The sequence below is a fragment of the Paroedura picta genome, chromosome 4 (assembly GCF_049243985.1).
Source record: "Paroedura picta isolate Pp20150507F chromosome 4, Ppicta_v3.0, whole genome shotgun sequence".
Classification (NCBI taxonomy): domain Eukaryota; kingdom Metazoa; phylum Chordata; class Lepidosauria; order Squamata; family Gekkonidae; genus Paroedura; species Paroedura picta.
In genome coordinates, this window is record NC_135372.1 from 73770149 (window position 1) to 73792126 (window position 21978).

The window sequence follows — 21978 nt, forward strand, 5'->3', positions numbered from 1 at the left end:
TGGAAAGAAAATAGATGGGGTGACGAAGCAAGGGTCTGAGGATCCAGAAAACTAGTATTTATTATTATTTTATTTTTATACTTATAGGCTGCCACTCCCAACCAGGCAGCTTGCGGCGGCTATCATATAAAAAGGATAACAAATAAGAACACATAAAAATAGTAAAACCAATGCTCTAACCCCTCCTAACCCACCTGCGCCCCCAGACTGCTGAATAGCTCCAGAGTGGTGGTATAGCCATTTGCTGAGGTGTTGGGGTGTTGGCCTCAGCCAAATGCCTGGTGGAAGAGCTCTATCTTGCAGGCCCCACAGGACTTATTTAGCTCTGTCAGGGCCCTCAGTTCTTCCAGGAGCTTATTCCACTAGTAATACAATGAAAGCCAGCAATGTTTAGCTTAGATAAACAAAGGGGTGAAAACAGATATTATTAAAGGTGTAACACAAAATGAATTACAGTGTAGAAAGCACCATTCTGTTCATTTTGAGATAGCCTTACTGTATTATCTGAGCAACCAATTTATGTAATTATATAATCTTAAAACACTTTAGGAAGAGACTTGCCCGCTGAGGCAGATTCTTTGGCAAATGTCAGATATATCTATAAAAGATGCCGAAGCTGTCTCCTGTTGTTGTTGTTTTTTTAATCAATGAAATGTAGCTTAAATTGAAATGAGGTTTTTCCACAGGCCAAACCCCAGCTGTTTCTTTCTGAAGGGCAATATCTTTGCCCCTATTTTGGACCCATAACACAAGGAATGATTTAGATTGCAAAACACCTTCTCCCTACTGTCCCAGTCAAATCTGTAGCTCTCTGTATTTGCATTTCAATTTTTTTTAAAGGCTCGGGCCTGCTCATGCATCACTCACATCTTATCTACTTTTCAGCTAAGTTTAAATAACACTTTAACCAAGAATTTCTAATCAAGAACTTCCACTTCATAGAAGATAGCTTACGTAGGAAAAATTAGGACACCAAATATTGTCTAACATTCACAGTGTTGCCTGCACTGAAGGCAAAGATAATTGTCTTTGAACTGCCGAACTGTTGCTGGAAATCCAGGGCTTGTCAGCTGCCATAAACCTTGCTCTGAGATCCACCTGACAGTATAATCAAACTGACATTCAGTCCTGATCTCATTTCCTTTACTCATGTCTCCTCTTCCTAAAGAGCCACTTTAGCCTGCAGCTTATTTTAATGGAGAGCTATGAAATTAACATGAACAAAAGGTCCTCAGGAAGTCCCAGGACAGGGTATGCCAGCATCTGGAGACTATAGAAAGGCATTTGCAGAATTTGTGCTTAATCCTTTTCAGAGAAAAGGTCTGCTTCAAAATATGTCAGCTTTCTTCAGATAATGTTAATCATGTATGTGTCATCACTAAAATATTAAGACTGACATAACTAGTAATCAGATCAATATGTGTGATCATATGGGCTCTGATCAAACAGATGTCTGAACAATCAGAATATTCCAGAGGATCGTGTACTGGAGCCCAATCTCCAGGTACTTGCTTCTTTGCATTTCCAGCATAGGGACACAATTCCAGGTCTTTCCTGTAATTGTTCCACTAGCTCATGAATGACAGGTCAGAGGGAGGCAAGCATTTCTCCCGACTAGCAATAGGGTTGCCAACTGCCCTAGGGATGCCAGCCCCCAGATGGGGTCTGGGGATTCCCTGCAATTATAGCACATTGCTAAAATAAATAGATCAGTTCCCCTGGACAAAATGGCTACCTCGGAGGATGGACTCCACTGAGATCTCTTCCTTCCCCAAATCTTGTCCACTCCTGGCTCCACCCTAAAAGTCTCCAGGTATTTCCGAACCCAGAGCTAGCAACCCTAAACTGACCACTAACCAGAGTTTCTCCATCTAACTAGCATGGAGCTAAGGATTTTTCATACAATGGAGGGCAGAGGAAAGGCGTTTTTAACTGTTTAGTGCCTTTTAAGGCAAATGAATTTGCAGTGCTGTTGTTCTTCACTCTGCAACACAAGGCATGCAGCCCAAATTAGTTTCATTTTCAGTCCAGCCTTTGTGAGTCAGTTTTCTTTCGTTGCCATTTCTGCTTCCCATTTGCTACTGTTGTCTCCCCAGCCAGAGAGGCAAGAGCTTTGTACTTGAGATGAATTTTTTTTCTGTTAGCTTTGGCCTCAGCTGAGCACATGTGCTCTATCCCTTGCCCCACTGGCCCCATACGGCACTCTGCCCCTAGTAGAGCGCTTAGTGCATATCATTGCTAGCTCCTGGTATTCTGATGAAGGGAGCTTTGACTCTCAAAAGTTTATACTCTTGCAAACTCTAGTACATTTGTACCAGAGTTTAAATATAAAATTTAAAATATGCAAATATACGAGAGTTTGCACATTTTAAAGAAATAATTGCCTCATTTTCCTCTCAAAACTCACTGCATCCACCTTTAATTTGACTTTAATTTAACTGAATATTTATGATTTCCCATTGCATTAATTAAAAATCACAGGGGGGGAAATAATGTGAAAATAATGTGACCGTAATAAATAAATAATAATACTTAAAGCGATACATGTGAAATTTAGCAATTTGGGATATTTCAAAACCAAGACATATGCCGTACCATTTCTCTTCTTTCTGCAATTCTGTCCCAAGGCATTTTCCACATCTTAGCTACAAAACAATATGTGTGTGTATTTAAGAAAATAATTAATGTGGGAAATACAAATTACTGGAATGAGAAGAGAGAATCCTCAACTTTCCCTGAACGCTGGATTATGGAATCAGGGCATTCCTGCCCCCCTTAATTTCATTTATGTGCAAGTTTACTAGACGTCTTGGACTGGATTGAAACCTCCCAGTGACGTCAATGGGCCAGAGAAATTAGAGCTAAGCGAGACAGCTGCACTGCACTGAATCTACTGAGACTTTATTCTTTGCTCTCATGGTGACACCCGAGACAGATACGATCAATCAGATGGTCCTGGAATGGCACCAAAGACGTGAAGACATTTCAGCATTCTCCATCTGTAAAGTGCAGCAATTAGAACACCAGATCAGCCTAGAAATATCCTTGCCCAATGTAACTATTTAATATAATAACAATAAAACAGTATTATTTAAACTGCTTACTGATCAACAAAATCCTTTATGAGGGAGATCACATATACAGAACTGTCACATGACATAAAACAAGGTTTTCATTTATCTTTCCTTCTCCAATTTTCCTTACCTTTTTCAGCAGTCTAAATTATGAATCGAATCAAGCAGAAGTAAAACAGCATTATAACATTACTTTTAAAAACTATTTGAAGGATCTATGCAGCTACATGCATTTTTTACACATCACTGTCAGACTCATCTCCTATTATAAATAAAAATTGGCCAATAAAGCCAATATGCCAATTGGCCAATATGTAGGCACTAACATTTTCCCTTCTGTCATTCTGTCATTTCTTTCATGACCACTCTAACACTATTGATTTTATAATAACCTCAGCTTTAGCAGAGAATTCCTTTTCCAACAAAATGGTTACACTGAAATATGATCACAATGGTTTTCTTGGCTTAAAAAAAAAGATCTTGGGATTTACAGTTCCAAATAAGGTACTTAAGTGTTAGGTAATTTAAACATGACATGAAAAGTATGCTGTTTACATTTAAATAAGATGCAAATAAACATAAACGCTCAGCATTTATCTATAGGACAATCACTAGATTTTAAATATTTATATTTGCTCAGAAGCATATATGCTGTATTTTCTGCAGCTTGCAACAGAAGGCTTATTCTAAAGTTTATGATGGGTCATTGCAAAGGAGGCACCAATGGACGTAGGAAAAAACAGCCAAAGGGCCTTATGCTATATTGCAACAGAAATTAACAATGGCACTGGCATTTTGTTTGTTTGTTTATCTTTGGATTTATATCTTGCCACTCTCCAGAGACTCGTGGTGGCTTACAATAATAAAAACTTCATAAATCAATAAACCCCCAATATAACCCTTAACAAACCCTCCAGGATTGGCAGCCAAAATACCCTCTAACCTCCTGAGCAAACTAACCTATGGTTGGACTTCAAAGATGTAAATGCCCAGCCTGAGAAGGGGCCATATTTATCTTAGATCTGGCTTCAATCCAGGACCTGGCAGTAGAGTTTCATTTTACAGGCCCTGCAGAACTGTGATAGCTGGAAGATAACTCTGCATAGATAACTCTAGACATGGAAGATAACTCAACACAGCCTATCACCTCACTTTGAAGAAGATGCCCTAGGGCCATCTCCATGCTTGATAGGAATCAGATGGAGCATTATGACAGGGTCTCAGTTAATTACTCTCACCATTCCACAATTAAGGGTACATCTGCTATGGTAAGCCACTTTGAGACTCATTTGGGTAGTAAAAGTGGGGTACAAAACCCAGCTCTTCTTCTAAATAACTTGCCAAACAGGCTGTCCCCAGAAATTACAAATATTCACACCAGTGTGCATATAAATACGGCTGCATTTTAAAATGCTAATACCAGAAATTTCCCATTGTGACAACATACCTTCATTTTGACATAGGCCTATATAAGACCTTGCTGCTCTGACTACAAGAAGACTAAATAAATTATTAATCTGTTTATCTATTTAAAATATTTATATCCTGCCTTTTCTCCTTAGGCTTAAGGTAGCTGAAAAAGCAACATGAACACACAAAAACAATATAACCGTCCATCTCCATATCCAGACAAAAATATAAAACAAATATGTAGAAGAGAAGTGGGCAACAGCAAAATATCCATAACTAGCCTCCAGGTGGGATCCAAGGATCCCCCATAATTACAGTTTATCTCCAGACTTCAAAGATCTGTCCCCCTGGTAAAAATGGATATGTTATGTTATTGCACGACACTAACGTCCCTGTCCTCCCCAGGATCCTTTCCCAAATCTCCAGGAGATTCCCAACCTGGATCTGGCAACCCTATCCCCCACTGGTGGCCCACTAGCGGTAGGATATTCTCATTCTTCATTTTTAGGAAACAAGAGATAAAAGAACTCAAGTGAATTTTGTTATTGTCAGAGTGATCTTAGGATCCTGGTCACTAAGCAAAGGAGTCAGTGTTTCCAAGGTATAAGGGGATAGTTGATCAGTTAGAGAAGGCTTTCTCAACCAAGGTTTCATATATATATGTTTTAAATTTGTTAAACATTTATAAGGTGATATGACCATGTATGTCTCCCCCTCAAAATGGCCAGTGATGGGCCTAGGGGGTAGAAAGGGGAGGGCCCCTGGGTGGGTGTATACACAGATATGCTTCCCAACCATATTCTGCATGATCGTGTCACTTCTGGGGTTTCTCAAAGTCCGAAGAATGTTTCAAGGGTTTCTCAATGGTAAAAAAGTTGAGAAAGTCTAAGTTAGAGATTTAATAAAATGATCCCTTATATTCTAAAAACAGAACAAAACCCTGCATTCAAGCAAAACATGAAAAGATGCATCAATCCTATTAAGGCCACAAGGTCAAATTCTATCAGAATAAGCTGTATTTAGAAATATCCCCTGTAGAACCATTGAGGGTATAATATTCAGTCTTCTGAATAAAGCTCTGTAGTATTGTGGGATAGTAAAATAGCATATATAGAGTAAAGGTTTTGGGGAAAATAGACTAAAAAGACAGGGGTAAGCAATTTTGTGAAGTAGGTTAGGCTGAAAGTATGTAACTGACCCAGTGCTGCCCAAAAAGCTTTTTTGGCAGAGTGAGGATTTGATCCTGGGTTTCCCAGATCCTAGTATGTACTAGCTCAGTGCTGTATGACAACTAATCACTAAAATTTAGTTCTGCTGTCTAGTTTTTTGCCCACCATGCCAGGATACCATAAAGGTTTCTCTATTAATTATATCTTCTAATAATGAAAGCACTTTTCATTCTTTAGAGCCAACCAAACCAGTCAAAGTGTTGAGTGTATAGTGTATAGTGTGTGTATGTGTGTGTGTATATAGGTATACACACTGTGTAATGGGCCATGGGTATACAGGCCCTGAGCAATTCAGTTTGGGAGAATGTGTCTCCCACCCTGACAAAGAATATAATTCCTTCCAGAATTATAATAAACTTTTTCAGCTCATTACAACATACAAAATATTATTGAACCACTAGAGGATCTCAGATATATCCTTTGAATATGTTCATATAATATGATTAATGAGAAGCAGCCTTTTGAAGCTATAAAAATTAGTATCACTAATTAAACAAATATAATTGATTTGTCTGCATAAATTATTCTGTACACATTAAGGGATCTGTAGTGCTGCTGTTACTCTTCATTTCTGTGAAATAACAGATTTGCAAATGAAGACAAAAGAAAAGTAATGTAAACAACACACACACTTGGATCGCTTCAGCTTGTGGCCTTTTTTGTTCATCAAAAATACAACTAAACAATGCTTTCTTTGTCCTTATTTTAAAAGCCCTTTCAAAGTATGTGGAAATATTTGTCTTTCCATGTCCATGGTACTTACACTCCCCTTTTCACTCTTTCTCTTAAATAGAAAATGTAAGAACAAAGAACGACCACAGATTTCTTTACTGTAAGTACAGATAAACAGAACTTTACTAATTCAGCTCAAACTTTAAGAGCAACAATGTATGAGAAAAAAAATTAAGTAATGTGGCACAAAGAAGTCTGCATGAGGATCCCTGATGGCCCCATCTGCTCTGTCACAAATTTCCTATGACAGCACAATGCTCTGTTTCTCCCCACCTACCCACCACAAGACAATAGCACTGCTTGAGACAATTCCAGATAGACAATTAGGTCAGTGTGCACTTCTGCAGTGACCATTTAGTGTATGGCGTGAGATTCTGTTACATCCCATAATGTGACGGAGGTTGGTATCACTCACAATTTAACAGCTGTGAACATTTTTAATGCCCTGCATACCAGCCAGCACAACTCCCTCTGCATTCTCCATTACCCTAGACAAATAATTTGGCCATTATGGAGGTTCCGTCTAGAACTTCCTATGTGATCTTCAACGCAACCAGCTATCCAAAGAGCCTCCAAATTATTTCCTACTTCTGTGCTATGTAGCATACAGACAGTGAATTCTGTGGGCCGTTCCGCATTCGTCCAAAATAGCACAATGGTTACTAATTGAAATCGCTACAGTTTTGCCGTTATGCACAACGTCGTTGACAATCTGCAACACTCCTGAAACCGATCCGCAAAAAGCGCTTCATTGTAGCGCTTTCAGGGAAATCCCCAAAAGTGGATTCACCCTCCGGAAAGCGCTACACTCCTGCAACCAATCTGCAACACTAGCGGGAAAGTTCTGTGCATTCCCATTGTTGCGGTTTCTGCAAAGTCCCTCCCCCTGGCTCTCTCCTCTGATCTTCCGGCGAAGCGATTGCCATTTTTTTCTCTCTGAGCGAGCGGAGATCAACGCACCGGCAAGCCTTCGTTTACCCAGTGAGGCTTCCCTGGCTGCAGTCCCTCTGTTTAAAGTCACCAAGCACAAGCATCGCAGAGGTCCGTTTGCTGGTTTATTTTCACTTTATTTTTCACACTGTTTTCGGCCGAAAATCGTGCCCGTGAGGGGGGGGGTTCACTCGGGAGGGAGCGTGGCAACGATGAAATGATCAAACATCACCTGCTAGCTGGATGGGTCTCTCCGTTGCAACGAATCAACGCATATTCGTTGCAACGGGTGTGTGTGTGTGTTTTTTTTTTAAACCTTCCTTAAAGGGAAAGGGGCTGTTTGGGAGCATGATAACGGCTGCCCATTGGCTGCTTGATGGCCAGGGGCCGGACACAGCTCAGCAATAGCGCTTCCTTTCTAGCGATTTTTGCCGAGACCGGAACCCTGTGGGAAACGATAGAAACGCAACTGGATTCCACTACAAAGGCAGGTATGCATAGCGATGAATTCCACTATTTAAAATGGCGATTTTTCGTTCAGCAAACAATTTGCTACATAGATCCCGGTGCAGAATGGCCCTGTATCTTCTCCATCTATTGTAAACAGCTAGGAAAGTAAAGGCAGAATCGTTCATTCATTATGTACCTCATCTGATCAGTCCAAAACACAGGCCAAAAGCTCTTTAGCTGGCTTCCCACAAATGTGAACAACTAAAGATTAACCAGGATTCTCCAATATGTACATCAACATCTCACTGCTGTTGAGCTGAGACCAGGCAAGTAACAGTGAGATGGATAAGGGGAGAACTGTGCCAGACATTGTTGTAGTTCATATTGATAAGGAGGAGGTTAAAGAACTGTTCACTGTTGTTTTTGCTCAAACAGAAGGGTTAAAGAACTGATCCCCTGTGTTCTTGTTCGAACAATGTTGCTGGCTATCCAACTCTTTTTCTATTTAATATGCAATCACTATTAGTTGCTAACTAGGGCCATACATAAAACACATACATAGTCTCAGCCCATAGGCAAGCAGGAAATCTCCTCTACACATTTGACCTACAGAAAAAATTGCATACACACATATGTATAGGCAGGCATTTCCTTAGATAATCTGAACTGTGTCTAAATGAAAGCTGCCATAGTGTTCATACCACAACTCTACCTGGATTCATTCATTCTTTTACAATCTCATAATTATCCTGAGTGGAGAATAAGATAAGCAAAATTGCTTTGACAAGACTGCTGCTTGCCTAGATCATTTAGGATGGCAAGGGTGATCCAGCACTAAGATGGAGGCACAGGCTTGTTTCTATTGGTATGACCATGATCTTCCACCAACAGAGGATAACTTTCTTACCTTCCCAGTCCCACTGTAATCCAAAATTATTTCTGAAATGCTCCTCCTTGGGGACAGGAGTCCCCTAGGACCAGTGTTTCATTGGCATTTGGGGTGCAGCATCAAGGAGGGGTCAAGAAAATAATGTTCCATGGGTAAAAATCCTTCAGTTTGTGGAAACACTCAAGTGAATCCAAGCCATGAAATTGAGAGGTTGGAAGCCTGTTTGGGGTATACTGAGCAACTGTACTGAGAGTTAGCCTAGCTTAACAAAATTTGGGACTAGGATCTGGGAAATTCAGGTCTGAACACTCACTCTGCAATGGGAGCTTGATGGGTAACTTGAACCAGTCTTAGCCTAACCTACTTCACAGGACTTTATAAGGAAAACATGGAGGAAAAGAGAAGGATGCAAGCTACTTTGGGTCTCCATCAGGAAGAAAGATGGGATATAAATAGAGAGAATCAATAAATTGGTGGAAACCTACTGGAAATTTCCTTTCATATATTTGGTTAGAAGAGACTATTGTCTATTTGATCAATGTTTTTAAAAGAGTGTGTCTATCCTTTCTTCTCCAAAGGCAGCATAAAGAAATGCTGTGGTACCTCTGGATTCAAGGAACTAAACAGTTGCTTTTTGAAATGTTTTTCCTCTGTTTTTCTGCTGTCTAGTGGCACACTAATGCATCTGATGAAGTGGGCTTCAAACCACAAAACCTTACGGTGATGCTAGTCATCAAGATGCCATGGGACTCATGTTTTGCTGTAACAGACTCAAATGGCTACTTAAAAGAGATAAATGACTCATTGGTTCATGAAAGAACAGTTCTAGACTAATTGATAAGAAAGAAGCACTGTTGTATTGTGGCTGCAGTGTTTCCTGGCCAACAGACTGAAAAATATTGGAAGCAATTAATGTGCCCAGTTCCCAGCAATGGTAAATGAACACATCTTAAAGTTTTAAAAATATTGCTATGATTTAAAAATATGAAGAAAATAGATGATAGCTTTAAACATGGCTGCCACAAGCACTCCATCAGTATTATTTATTAACCTTTACAACTTCCATATCTTTAATGCTAAGAGGAAACAACAATAATATTTTCATATTTTATTAATCCTCAAAATAATGTACAAAGTAGGGCTGTATTACTCCCTATTCCGGGTTCCAGAGTTAAGAGCTACTGGTTCATTCCATGCTACTGAGGAACCAATTGCTCACTTGGGATGTGAACCCAGCTTCAAATGTTGCTGCATACAGCTGTTCAAAAGAAGCTCAAGTCTCTGTTTAGTGTGACTGCCTAATTTTATAATCCAAAATGAACTCTTGTTTATTGAAACAAAACCACTGGGTAAAAGCTCAAAAATATATCCCAACCACAAAGCTTCATTTTTAATTTAAAAAAAATCTAGGCCCTAATAGGCTTTTTAATTAAATTATTTCAGACAATTTTAAAATTGTACATTATCTCCACAGAGAAACCATGTCAATATCTTGAGCCTAATTAGAAAAATTGCATATGTTACAATTGTGAGGTTCATTTATCAGAACCAGACAAAAAATAATACTTTAGAACTTTTTCATTTTGCTTGTATAATGGCATTCCTGCAATGGTCTTCTTGTACAATTCAGGAGTCCCGTGCTTGCAAATTCCCACAAGGCTACTTACAACACTGATCATGAAGGGTAAAATCCTACCATTTGTTTTGTTGGTACTACATGGTGGTTTGAGGCAAGGACCCTTCTGCTGGCAGAAGATGTTCTATCTAAGAGTATCTTGCACCAACAAAGAGGTCTTGCACTGGAAAGGTATGTTGGCAGAAATACAACAAAATAAATAGGATCCAGCCCAGTGTTACTTTGTTCTATCTATCTGTTTCAGATTTTATCCTGCCCTTTCTCTAAGGAGTTCAGGACAGCATATATTTTCCCTTTTCCCATTTTATCCTTACAAAAACCTTGTTAGATCAGAGAAAGCGTGTGACTCATCCAAGGTCACTTTTCATGGCACACTGGGAATTTGAACTAGATTTCATCCAGTTTTCTTGTTACTGCACAACATTGTCTCTCATCACATGGTATACCTACTTTTTCTTTAGGTATTAATAATATTATAAAAATTATGAAAACAGATGATGATCAATGAGACTTGTTTCATGGCTTCATCTTGTCTGAGACTCAGAAGAAAAAAGGAAATCACGAGGCACAATGATGTAGTAGTCTTCTCTATGTTTATAAGTGAAAAAGGTTATAACATAAAGTCTAAGTGGTCAAACATTAAGAGTCAACCAAAACGGGATCCTAGGTTAAGTAATCTGCTTTCTGTTCTATCTTTGTCAGTGGTTGCTCTGTAGAGTGAATAGACAAGTTGAAAATATATCCATGTAAATTTCCAAAAAACATAGTTCTTAATTTTACAAAGCTGCAGCATAACATACCTTCCAATATATTGTTGTAATAGTAATCGTAGTATCACATTGGCAAAATGCTCATAATAGTCTGGGGATTTCATAAAGTGCCCATGAGGGCTACCTTCAGTTAATATTTATAGAGAAGCTGGCAGTTACAGGTGTAGTCAATTAGTTAAAGGGGTCAGATACATTAAGGTAAATAACCAAAATTGATTTTTATAAAAAAAAAAACAATTGTAATCAATATTGACATTAAGACCTCGTGATTTCCTTTTTTCTTCTCAGACAAGACCTCGGAAGGATGGAAGGCTGAGTCAACCTTTAGCCGGCTGCTGGGACCGAACTCCCAGCCTCATGGGCAGAGCTTTCAGACTGTATGACTGCTGCCTTACCACTCTGTGCCACAATAGGCTCACAAAAGGTTCAAATGGTATAACCCTTAAAAGAGAAGCATTTTGTGAACTTTGTTCAGAACTTTGTTCCTGTCTTCTAAACATGAAGTGAAATGCATAAACCTATGCTTAAAAGTTAAAGCAGAGATTGAAAAGAAAACCTCTCTCCTCATAGTTTACTTGTTGTCAACACATTAGCTGGATTTAGTGTGATTACAAAGTTTCCTCAATTTTTATTATTGGTTTATTTCATACATCATACACCTGATGCCCCCTGAACTTTCCCCCTTCAAGATAAATAAAATAGTTTATTTTTGAATTTTTAAAAGCCTTTCACGTGCCACTACAAGAGTAGAATAACAGCAGATGATTTTGTCTCTTTCTTCAAATCCCTGAGCTAGGCCAAGATCAAAATACATAATAGTGTGACAGAGTGGGACAGCCATAGATCAACAAACAAGAAGAAAATAGATGTAGGGGCTACTCAACAAGTAAGAAAAAAGAAACAAAGGGAAAATCCTGTATGGGAGGAAGGGAAGAGGATGACAATGTCCTACCTACATTAGACAATGACTAGGGGCAAAGCCCGTTGTCTCCAAGAATACAACAGGCGCTAGAGCTTGGCAGTGGGAAGAGGAAGGGGAGGAGTTGTCCAGTCTGTAAAGGCATGGGGTTGAGTGTGTGTGTTGTGTAGGAGGTTGTGGTGGCGTGGTGGCAAATGAGGGTATGGGTGTGGAGATATGGGTGTCAAGAACCTGTGGTGTGGAATGTTCGTTGATTGTGGGAGAGGACTGACCTTTGGGAATTGTGGCATAGTGGTTACAGATGAGCTTTCCAGAGCCGTGTCCTCAGATATGTGAAGGGAAAATCAGACTGGAGACTCTTCTTAGGGGAAGATTACATGGCAACCAATTCCCCCCAGTTTGCGTCATTTCCCTTCTTGTGTGAATTAGGCCACATTCACTGAAATGCCCCTCTGCCCTAATACACATAGGGTAGTCACAGTACACAGGTGTCCACCCAGTTCCTTCTGTCTCCCATATTTTCACTGTTGGTAAAATGTTATGTGCCCACATGCTTCTTTCATGGTTGCTCCTTAGAAGAATGGATTTTTGTACCCTATTGCTTACTACCCAAAGGAGTCTCAAAGTGGTTTACAAACACCTTTTCCATTTGTTTCTCCATAATAGTCAACCTGTGAGGTATGTGAGAGATCTGAGTTGTGAGAGATCTGAGAGAACTGGGAATGGGCCGCAGTGACCCAGCAGGCCTCAGGTGTCTCAAAGCATTTTCCAATCGTCTTCCCCTTCTCTCCCCATAGCAGACTCCCCATGAGGGAGGTGGGGTAGCGAGCCTCACAGGGAAGCTGGCAACCCTAAGAGGAAGACTGTCTGTGCACAGCAGTCTTGACCTTAGTAAGGTTTTTAATACTGTTTTTTTATTTGCCAGGCCAAGGTTATTTGCCAGTTACTATTTCAGTTACAATGTGTCTCCAGACATTTACTTGTTCTCTATTTAGTTTCAGGCTGTAAATATTTATTTAGATCTTCCTGCACTTTCCAGACTCACAGGACTGATGCTGGTCTGCCTGTCTGTGCCCCAGAATACAAACAGTTGCTGGTAAGGTCTGGCCATAACCCATAGGCCAGGAGGGACACTCCTGCACCACTCCCTACCAACTGCAGGCAAAAATGGCTCCTTTGAAGGCTGGACTCTGAGGCATTGTACGATTTTGAAGTCCCACCTCCAAACCTCCAGGAATATTTCCAATTCATGGGTAGCCAACCTACAGGTGTGGCCTGGAGAGCTCCTGGAATTACAGCTCACCTGCAGAGTATAAAGAGCAGCTCCCAAGGCAGAAAGGGCTACTTTGGACAGGGTTGTGGTAGAGAAGAAACATTTAAGGCTTCCCACACAGGTTGTTGTTGAATTGAAAGGAGGCCTACTGCACAGGGTTGTTGTGTAGATGAAACAGGAGACAAAAGAGCCAGCTTCCTCTGCAGAATAACGCTGTGCAGTGGCCTCAAATCTGCAGAGAGTTGCAAAGAAGAAAGACACATGGCTTGGCTGTGTCTAACCCCCGGCCAGAGCAGTATTTTAAGTGAGAAAGGGCTTTTCTGTGGCCTCCTTGTCAGGCAACTGTTTGGCAGAAGGGGAAAGTCCCCCCCCCTCAAAAGGAAGGCCCTCAGACTCCCCTGCATTGCTCTTGGAAAGGCCTCCTTCCCTCAGTCAGGGCCTGTCAGAGGCTCCTTCGCAGCAGGCATGAAGGGAGGGAGGGGGAGCACTCTCCAGCCTCCTGCCAGCTCTGTCAGGGTTCTGAGGCAATTTACAGTTGGACATGGCAGTTAGGACAGCCTTGGGGTGAAAAGGGCTGGCGCAGCCTCTGTTATCATCCCCCTTGGCAGCCCTACTGACCTCGTCTCCCTTTGGTGGTCAGGAGCAGACTGGCAGCCAGACTGGGCTGGGTGAATGGAATTTTGGTCTGTCCTGGTGAGGGGCCAATAGGAAGGCACTTTGCGCGCCTCCCCATTGGCTGCTTGGCCCTGGATGGACACTCGGAGGGCCCAATCAGGAGCCGCTTCGCGGCTCCTGATTGGGCCCTCTGAGTTTTTATCCTGGACAGGGCCCGCCCTAACTCCTCCCCAGGTGTCCTTACTCTTTTATTTAATAGGACCCTGTCCTATTTAAAGATAGTTGAAGCCTGAATAAATAAGATCATAATTATATACTTCCTTATAGCTCATAGACACAAATTGTACTACAATGTATAGTGCCACCAGGTTCTGCACAGTAGCGATGAAAATTTGGCATAGGATGACTTGCACTTAATAAATTGGAGAGCTGTGATTGATTAGAATAATTCCCTATATGCTATCTCTATTGAGCACTGTAACAATCTGTTTTATGCTTTTAGCAGTCTTATGATATTAACTATTTTATGTTTCTCGTAAAACTAGTAAAATGCTTTTAGCTGTTTTATGTTCTTAACTCTTTGTTTCCGAACTGCTGTTTAACTGATTGTATATTAACTTCCTTCGGTTGGTCTATTACCATAATAAAGACCTGACTGACTGAATCTTTCTTCCAGAGAAAATTATTTCTGATGGAAACATACCCATCTGTTAAACTCTCCTCTCATGAATGAGTGCATATCACTGTATCCTGTATTCTCACAGGGCTGCTGCACTCCAAAACTTATATCCAGACATTATGATGGCCTGAGATTAGGTTCTTAGGCACCAGCATAAAATGTAAGTTATGTATGTTCATCAACAATACTATACAAATGCAAATCAAATGTCTGTTTTTTTATGCAATCTATGTATGTGTGTAGAATTAAGGTTTTAAATTATAGCTATTTAAAATGTATATCCAATTACGGCTGCCTGGCCTCCCACTGGCTGCTGTCTTTGAAATGGCAGGGGAAGAAAAACTTTTTGAAGTTAGCATCCTGTGTGTCATTGTATCACTTCCAGGGAAAATCCAGATGTGATGAAGAGTAGCTGTAGGAATGGCTGGAAAGGTATGGAGGGCTATAGCCTCTCTGCCCTTTCTATAGGCAAATAGGTTAGCCTTTATTTCCTGTCACATCTTTAGAAATAATGGAGGCTTAAAGCTCTTCTACTTTCCAGCTATTCCTAGAATTACCCTACACCAGTGGTCCCCAACCACCGGGCCGCAGCTCCCACTCCCCGCCCCCCCCTGCAGTAAGAAACTTCCCAGGCCGCAAGCAAATCGGCCGCCAAAGCGGCCGATCAGCTTGCGGCCTGGCAAACTTCTTTTTGTGGGAGGGGGGGAAGAGGGAAGCAGGGTCGCCGGAGCAAACGCGCATGCGTGGCAGGTCCACATATACGCGTTTGCACCATGCGAGCCCGCAAACGGGCATGCACGGCAGTTTCGTGCATACACATTTGCGGCAACACATGGCGCAGACGTGCATGCATGGACCGGCCACACATGCGCGCCATGCGCAGCCACCAGATCACCTTCCCCCCCACACCAGTCTGCAGCCTTAGAAAGGTTGTGGACCACTGCCCTACACCACTTCTGGGCTAGAGATGGATGATTTGTTTCAGATAAGCTGAATACTACCTGAATAAATGTTGATTTAGGTACTTTTCTGCCATATCTGAGCTCAGTCACTCATTCCTGCACTTTCAATGATCCAAATCAGTTTTAAATCACTATTCGATGATTCAGTAGTTTTGGGACGCTGTTTGAGACAATTCAGCTGAATGCAAATCATCCAAATCACTGGTTAAGATTCAGAGAATCAGATTTGCAGATTAGGTTTGGCTGAATAGATATGAGGCCATTATAGCCTTGGTGCCATTGAAGTCAATGGGAAATTTTGCCTTTTTGTCACAAATCCCCCCCCCAACAACAGAATAGACAAAAAAGCAAAAATTACCATTGAATTTAATGGCTCCATAAATTATAATGGTGCCAAATCACTTTGGCCGAACCTGAATCTCTGAAACTCTGAATGTGAACCAGTGATTCAGGCAATTCAGATTCAGGTGGATCAATTCAACCTGAATTGAAAAGTAGAAAAAACGTTTTGGTAGGCTTTCCCTGGAACTGACACTGCAGTGCACAGAATGTTGCAACCCCTCCCCCAAACCTCCTGCTGGTTGCCAGTTATGATCTTGCTTTTCAGTAGGCAGGACCTCCAGTTCGTAAATTTAAGTACACTCCCCCAGAATCAACCAAATGCCTGGCAGAAGAGCTTCATCTTATGTCTTACAGGCCCTGCAGAACCTTGACAATTCCATCAGGGCCCTTAGCTATTCTGGGAGCTCATTCCACCAGGTTCGGGACAGGACCAAAAAGGCCCTGGCCCTTGTCGAGGTCAGGCGGATGTCCCAGGGGCCCGGGACAACCAGCAAATTCATATCTGCAGAGTGGAGTGCTCTGCAGGGGGCATAAGCAGATAACCAGTCCTACAGATAAGTAGGACCCAGGCTGCGTATAGCTTTAAAGGTCAAAACCAATACCTTGAACATGACCTGGAAGCAGACTGGTAACCAGTGCAGATGTTGTAGCACTGGTTGGATATGGGCCCTCCAAGATGTTCTAGTGAGGACCCTCATAGCCACATTTTGTACCAGCTGCAATTTCTGGATCAAAGCCAGGGGTAGGCCTGTGTAGAGTGAGTTACAGAAGTCTAACCTGGAAGTGACTGTTGTGTGGATCACCATAACCAAGTATTCCGAGGTCAGGTAGGGTGCTAATAGCCGCTCTTCACACAAATGGAAAAACACTGTTACATTAGTGATCTGAGCCTCCATAGAAAGGAGGCATCAAAGATCACTCCCAAATTCCTGGCTGCAGGTGCAGGTGTCAGATGCATCCCATCCAGGACATCTAATAAAACTATGGCAGAGATACATCAACTTGTTGGTGAGCACTATCACATAATAGAATTTTTGAATCTTTATCTTAATACTCATTTGCTGAATTCATTAAAAAAGAAACAGTGTCTTATTGTGTCTGGTTTTTAAAGGTTATCAACGCTTCTGAAAGACGATCTCCATTTTGTGGGTTGCAGTTGTGCATTACTGCTAAGATGCTAGTGTCCATAACCTCGCCATCCCCAAATTTCTTCTTGTTAAAAGCATTACTGAGCCTTCGGGGAGGGCAGTATATAAATACAATACAATAAATAACTTTCACCCTGAGGTCTTAAATGTTTTCATCCAGATGCAGTTTAACGCCTGCTGTGAATAATAATGATAATATTTACTCACTGTCCAGCCTAATATATATAGTATTTTGGTCTGTCTCAACATTCAGTGCTTTTCTAGAAGTCTATGTATATTTCTATGTCATCTATATGTATATTTCTATGTATATTTCTATGCCATCTATAGAAAATTATTCCTACTTTAACAGGCTGCACTATTAGACAAAGTATTACTACTGTATGTATATAAAGACACAAACAAAGATATAGCTTAATATAATGATCAGAAATATGAATAAAATTTAAAAGTTAAAGGAATTTACTACTATTTAGAAACATAGCTAATTCTTTTAGCCCAAGGAAGTATAAGAAACACAGCAGTCCAACAAAATAACTAATTAACTATTATCTCAACATGAGCAAGGAGGAAAATTGTACTGATAAAACATATGACTACACTTACATGATAAAATTTAACCTGAATTTAAAAACCTAGAATTCCCCAATAATAATCTTCAACCCATTTTATTTTAAAGTTGTGTTCTAACCATTATAAATTGGACCACTCCTCCCATTAAGAATACTCTATGAGAAATTCTTGCTAAAGCAACAGCATCACAAATAATTAATGCACGTTTTACAAGTTTTTCTACCTTGAAGATACACGGTACTGAAATAGGCTATTTTTAAAAACACTGGGAAACTTAGGAGCATCAAGCCCATGATTTTTATAGGAAAGTTTAATAAAACTGTCTCCTATGTTGTGTGTTCTAAAGCTATTCTATACAATGGTAGACTACATAAGTTTATAGTTCTCTGTTGCCAATGTAAAGGAAATTCATTGATAAAAACTTACCATATCCATGAATGACGGCGGCTATGAAAACCTTTAATGTGTAACATCTTCTACATTGATTTCTGGTGCTATCCGTCATGAAATATTAAGAACTTTTACCTTAGTCTTCCAATCTCTTCATACTTGGTGGAGAGAATTACTTGTGCAAGGCATTTCAAAAAGTTTTTATTCTTAGTGATTACATGTCAGCTCTTATTTCAAAGTGCATGTCACTTCACATACGAATGCAAATGACTTGGCAGTCAAAATTCAAGGGTGCGTTCAGAACCTCCTCTGCAGCCTCCCATAGTTCTTTGCTTATATTGGAAGGAAAAATCTATTCTTGGCAAAAAGATCTTGACTGTAGTTTCCTGTTTGCATTTATATAATCTCTCCCCAATGAAAATGACTTTCAAAAATGAGAAAGATAAGTACAAAGTTTATTCGATGTTGAGCCATCAGCTTCAAAGGGAAGTCCACGGTGAAATCCAAAGATTTTTGTTCCCTTTTTAAACTTTACACTAGTGACAGGTCTTTTGTTGTGTATCACATTATATCTGCAGCTGTACTACATCTCCTTTCACTAGCTCTATGTTGTTTAGCTTTCTGAACATGCTAGAAGCAGACTTACCAGAGAAACAGATTTCTTCAATAGCATATGTTGCTGCAGCAGCAAAGGAAAAAAAAATGTTTAAACTATTTTCCTCATTGCTAGGATTGTAGACTGCTTTGGGACAGAGCTGGGGGAAGGTAGATTTTGGGAAGGGCTCAGCAGGTATGTGATACCATATAGTCTGTTCTCCAAAGGTATCATTTTCTCCAGGAGAACCAATCCCTACAGCCTGGACATCACTTGTAACTCCAAGAGTGCCCCAGGCCCTGCTTGGAGATCGACAACCTATTACTCACTGAAGGGGAAGTAGAGTATACCAGTTATAGTATTATCATTAAATGAAGCAATTAGAACCCTTGTCATCCCCCCTCCCAATTTATTGGACCTCATATTCAGGTTAGAATAGTTTCTGCACTTCTGTATTAACATATTATTGAGCAGAGACCTAGTAAAGGATACTGAAGAATTTAGAAGTATACCTTTGACCTGTGTTTTCATGATCAAGGCATAAGCAGATTTGAAGGGAAGGGGAATATAGAAATTACTGTTCTCAGAAGTCTGTGAGTACCCAAAAGGCCCACAAAATAGAAGTAGAAAATGTGGAGGTTTGAATCATACAACTATATTTACACTCTGGATGGACGGCAACAAAAGCAGGCATGAGCCTGAGCTGATAAAACAATGGGCTCTGGTTGAAGCTAAGTGGATTTCTTTAGGGCTAGTGATCCTTAGCTGGTTGGTATTGCTTGAACAGAGTGCTCTCTAGGGAACTTATTTAGAGAGGTGGTCCCTCAGATACGCTGAGCCCATACTGTGTAGGGCCTTAAAGGTTAAGGCCAAAATCTTGAATTGGATCTAGAATTAACCCGGAAGCCAATGCAGCTGCCATAACATAGGTCTTATGTGGGCTCTTCACAGTGTCTGTGTGAGGACCCAGGCAGCTGCATTTTGGACCAACTGCCATTTCCGGAGAAGGGTCAAGAGTAGGCCCACATAGAGTTAGTTACAGTAATCAAGTCAGGAGGTGGCCGCTGCATGGATAACAGTGGCTAGGTTGTCTGCGGCAAGGTTGGGCACTCAGAGCTTTGCCTGACATAGGTGGAAAAATTTCTGCTGGGCTACTCTTGTGTCTTGAGCCTCCATCATTAAAGAGGTGTCAAAAATCACTTCCAAGTTCTGCAAGCTGCAGACCATCCAGCTTCGGAAAGTGTGCTTCCTGATCTGGTCCTTTCCTTCCCAGACAGAGGATCTCTGTCTGAAGGGTTTGGTTTGAAGCTTTAAGCCATTCTGTCACTACCTCCAAACACTGGACCAGTGTGTTCAGAGGGGCATTTGGTCTATCATCCATCATGGGATAGAACTGGGTGTCATCCACTTATTGGTGGGTTCCAAGCTCCAGACTAGCTGGGCAAGAGGATGAATAAAGAACTGCACCCTGCAGAACTCCAAAAGGGACTTGGCAATAGTGCAACCAATCCTCCCAGATCACAACACTCTGTCCTCAACCACAAAGAAAGGAAGTAACCCACTGAAGGGCAGTCCCTTGGATCCCCACATCAATGAGGTAGCAAGCAAGAATCTCATGTCACCTTGTAAATGCTGTTGTGAGATCAAGCAACAAAGGCCGTGCCAACCTGCCTCAGTCCAGCAGTCACCAAAGATCATTCATCAGGGCAACCAAAGCTATCTGGACCCCATGGCTAGGGTGAAAACCTGACTAGAATGGATCCAGGTGGGAAAGCATTGGTTTTGCTTTCTGCAAGTGAGTAGGAGAAGCTGTGTTCTGTCAACAAATAAACAACTGCCCTCACCCATGGCTGCAAGAACCTGTAGCAATTTTTACTGTTTGTGTGAAAAGTCTTTATTAATCAGTAGATCCTGCACAGTTCGGAGAATATTTGAATGATCCAATTATATGAGTGGAGCAGACTTCCCATGTATGTTCCAGGGACAGAGGTAACAACAATACTACTTCCTGGAAGAAAGAATTATGTACCTTGGGAGCTGCAGATGAAAGCACCCTGCTATGAGGCTCTAACTGATAGTTTGGCATTTCATAACGTCACCAGCTCACCTCAAGATCCAGGCAGGTTCATGTGGTAGAAATGGTCCTTTAGGTAATTTAAAACATTCTCCAAGTCACCAGGTGTTCATGAATAACTATAGCTGGGAGAATGCCTAAAAGTTATATATCACCACTACCGTGTGATATAGAACCTGCAAACCACAAAGCTGTTCCTATATGACATAAATTAGCTTATGATTTCTTTAAAAAAATGCAAATAAACATATCACTAGAAGGATATAATGTCAATAAATCGCTAGAAGGATAAACCTGCAGGATTATCCAAAGCTGTCCAGAAATACCTTTCTCTGCATCCTCGGTTAGAGTTTGTCCATCCGCACCCAACAGTGGGCCAATTGCCTCCTTTACTTTACGTTTGCTCCTCACATAACTGAAAAATCTTTTCTTGTTACAATGGGCTTCCCTGGCCAATCTTAGCTCACTCTCAGCTTTGGCCTTTCTGATGATTGATCTACAATGCCTAGTAACCTGTAGGTACTCTTCTTTAGAGCTCTGTCCTTCCCTCCATTTCCTGAACATTTTCCTTTTCTTTCTTAGTTCCTCTTGAAGTTCTCTGTTCATCCAAATAGCCTTCTTAGAGCTCCTGCAGTGTTTTCGTCTTTGTGGGATAGTCATTGATTGAGCATGCAATAGCTCTTGTTTGAGTAGCGCCCACCCTTCACATGCTCCCTTCCCTTCCAGCATTCTCGTGCATGGTATGACACTCATCATGTCTCTGAGTTTATTAAAGTTTGCCCTACGAAAATCCAACATCCGCGTCTGGCTACAAGCTTCCTTGGCTCCCCATCTTAAAAGGAATTCTATGAGGACATGGTCACTTCCCCCTAGGGTCCCCACCTCCTTCACCTCATCCACCAACTCTTGCCTGTTGGTCAGTATTAAGTCCAGTATGGATGAACCTCTTGTGGGTTCATCTACCATTTGATAAATGAAATTGTCAGCCCGGCAGGTCAGAAACTTGCATGACTGAGGACGCTTCGCAGAGTTTGTTTCCCAGCACACATCTGGGAAATTGAAGTCACCCATGATGACAAGGTCCTGACGCTTGGATACTTTCTCCAGCTGCTCACAAAGTGCAGCATCCACATCCTCTCGTTGGTCAGGCAGTCGGTAGCAGACACCAACCACCACACTGTTTGTTTTCCCCTCGCTTATTTTCACCCAGATGTTTTCCACTGTAGATATGCTCTCCTTCACTAGAATTTCAATGCAATTTTCAAAATTTCCTTTCAATATGTATTCA

General features: G+C 41.1%; 1 protein-coding gene across 4 annotated transcripts in view; it reads right to left on the minus strand.

The window, feature by feature from the left end:
* Positions 1–21978, minus strand: part of PDE4B (phosphodiesterase 4B) — a 353582-nt gene that overhangs the window by 112342 nt on the left and 219262 nt on the right. Inside the window, exon 1 of one of the 4 annotated variants that reach the window (XM_077333432.1) lies at positions 18058–18182. The exons of the other annotated variants lie outside the window; for them this stretch is intronic. Coding sequence (XP_077189547.1) covers positions 18058–18104 — 47 coding nt within the window. The 5' untranslated portion in view covers positions 18105–18182. Of the gene's footprint in view, positions 1–18057; positions 18183–21978 lie in introns of those variants that run through there. 4 annotated transcript variants of the gene reach the window in all.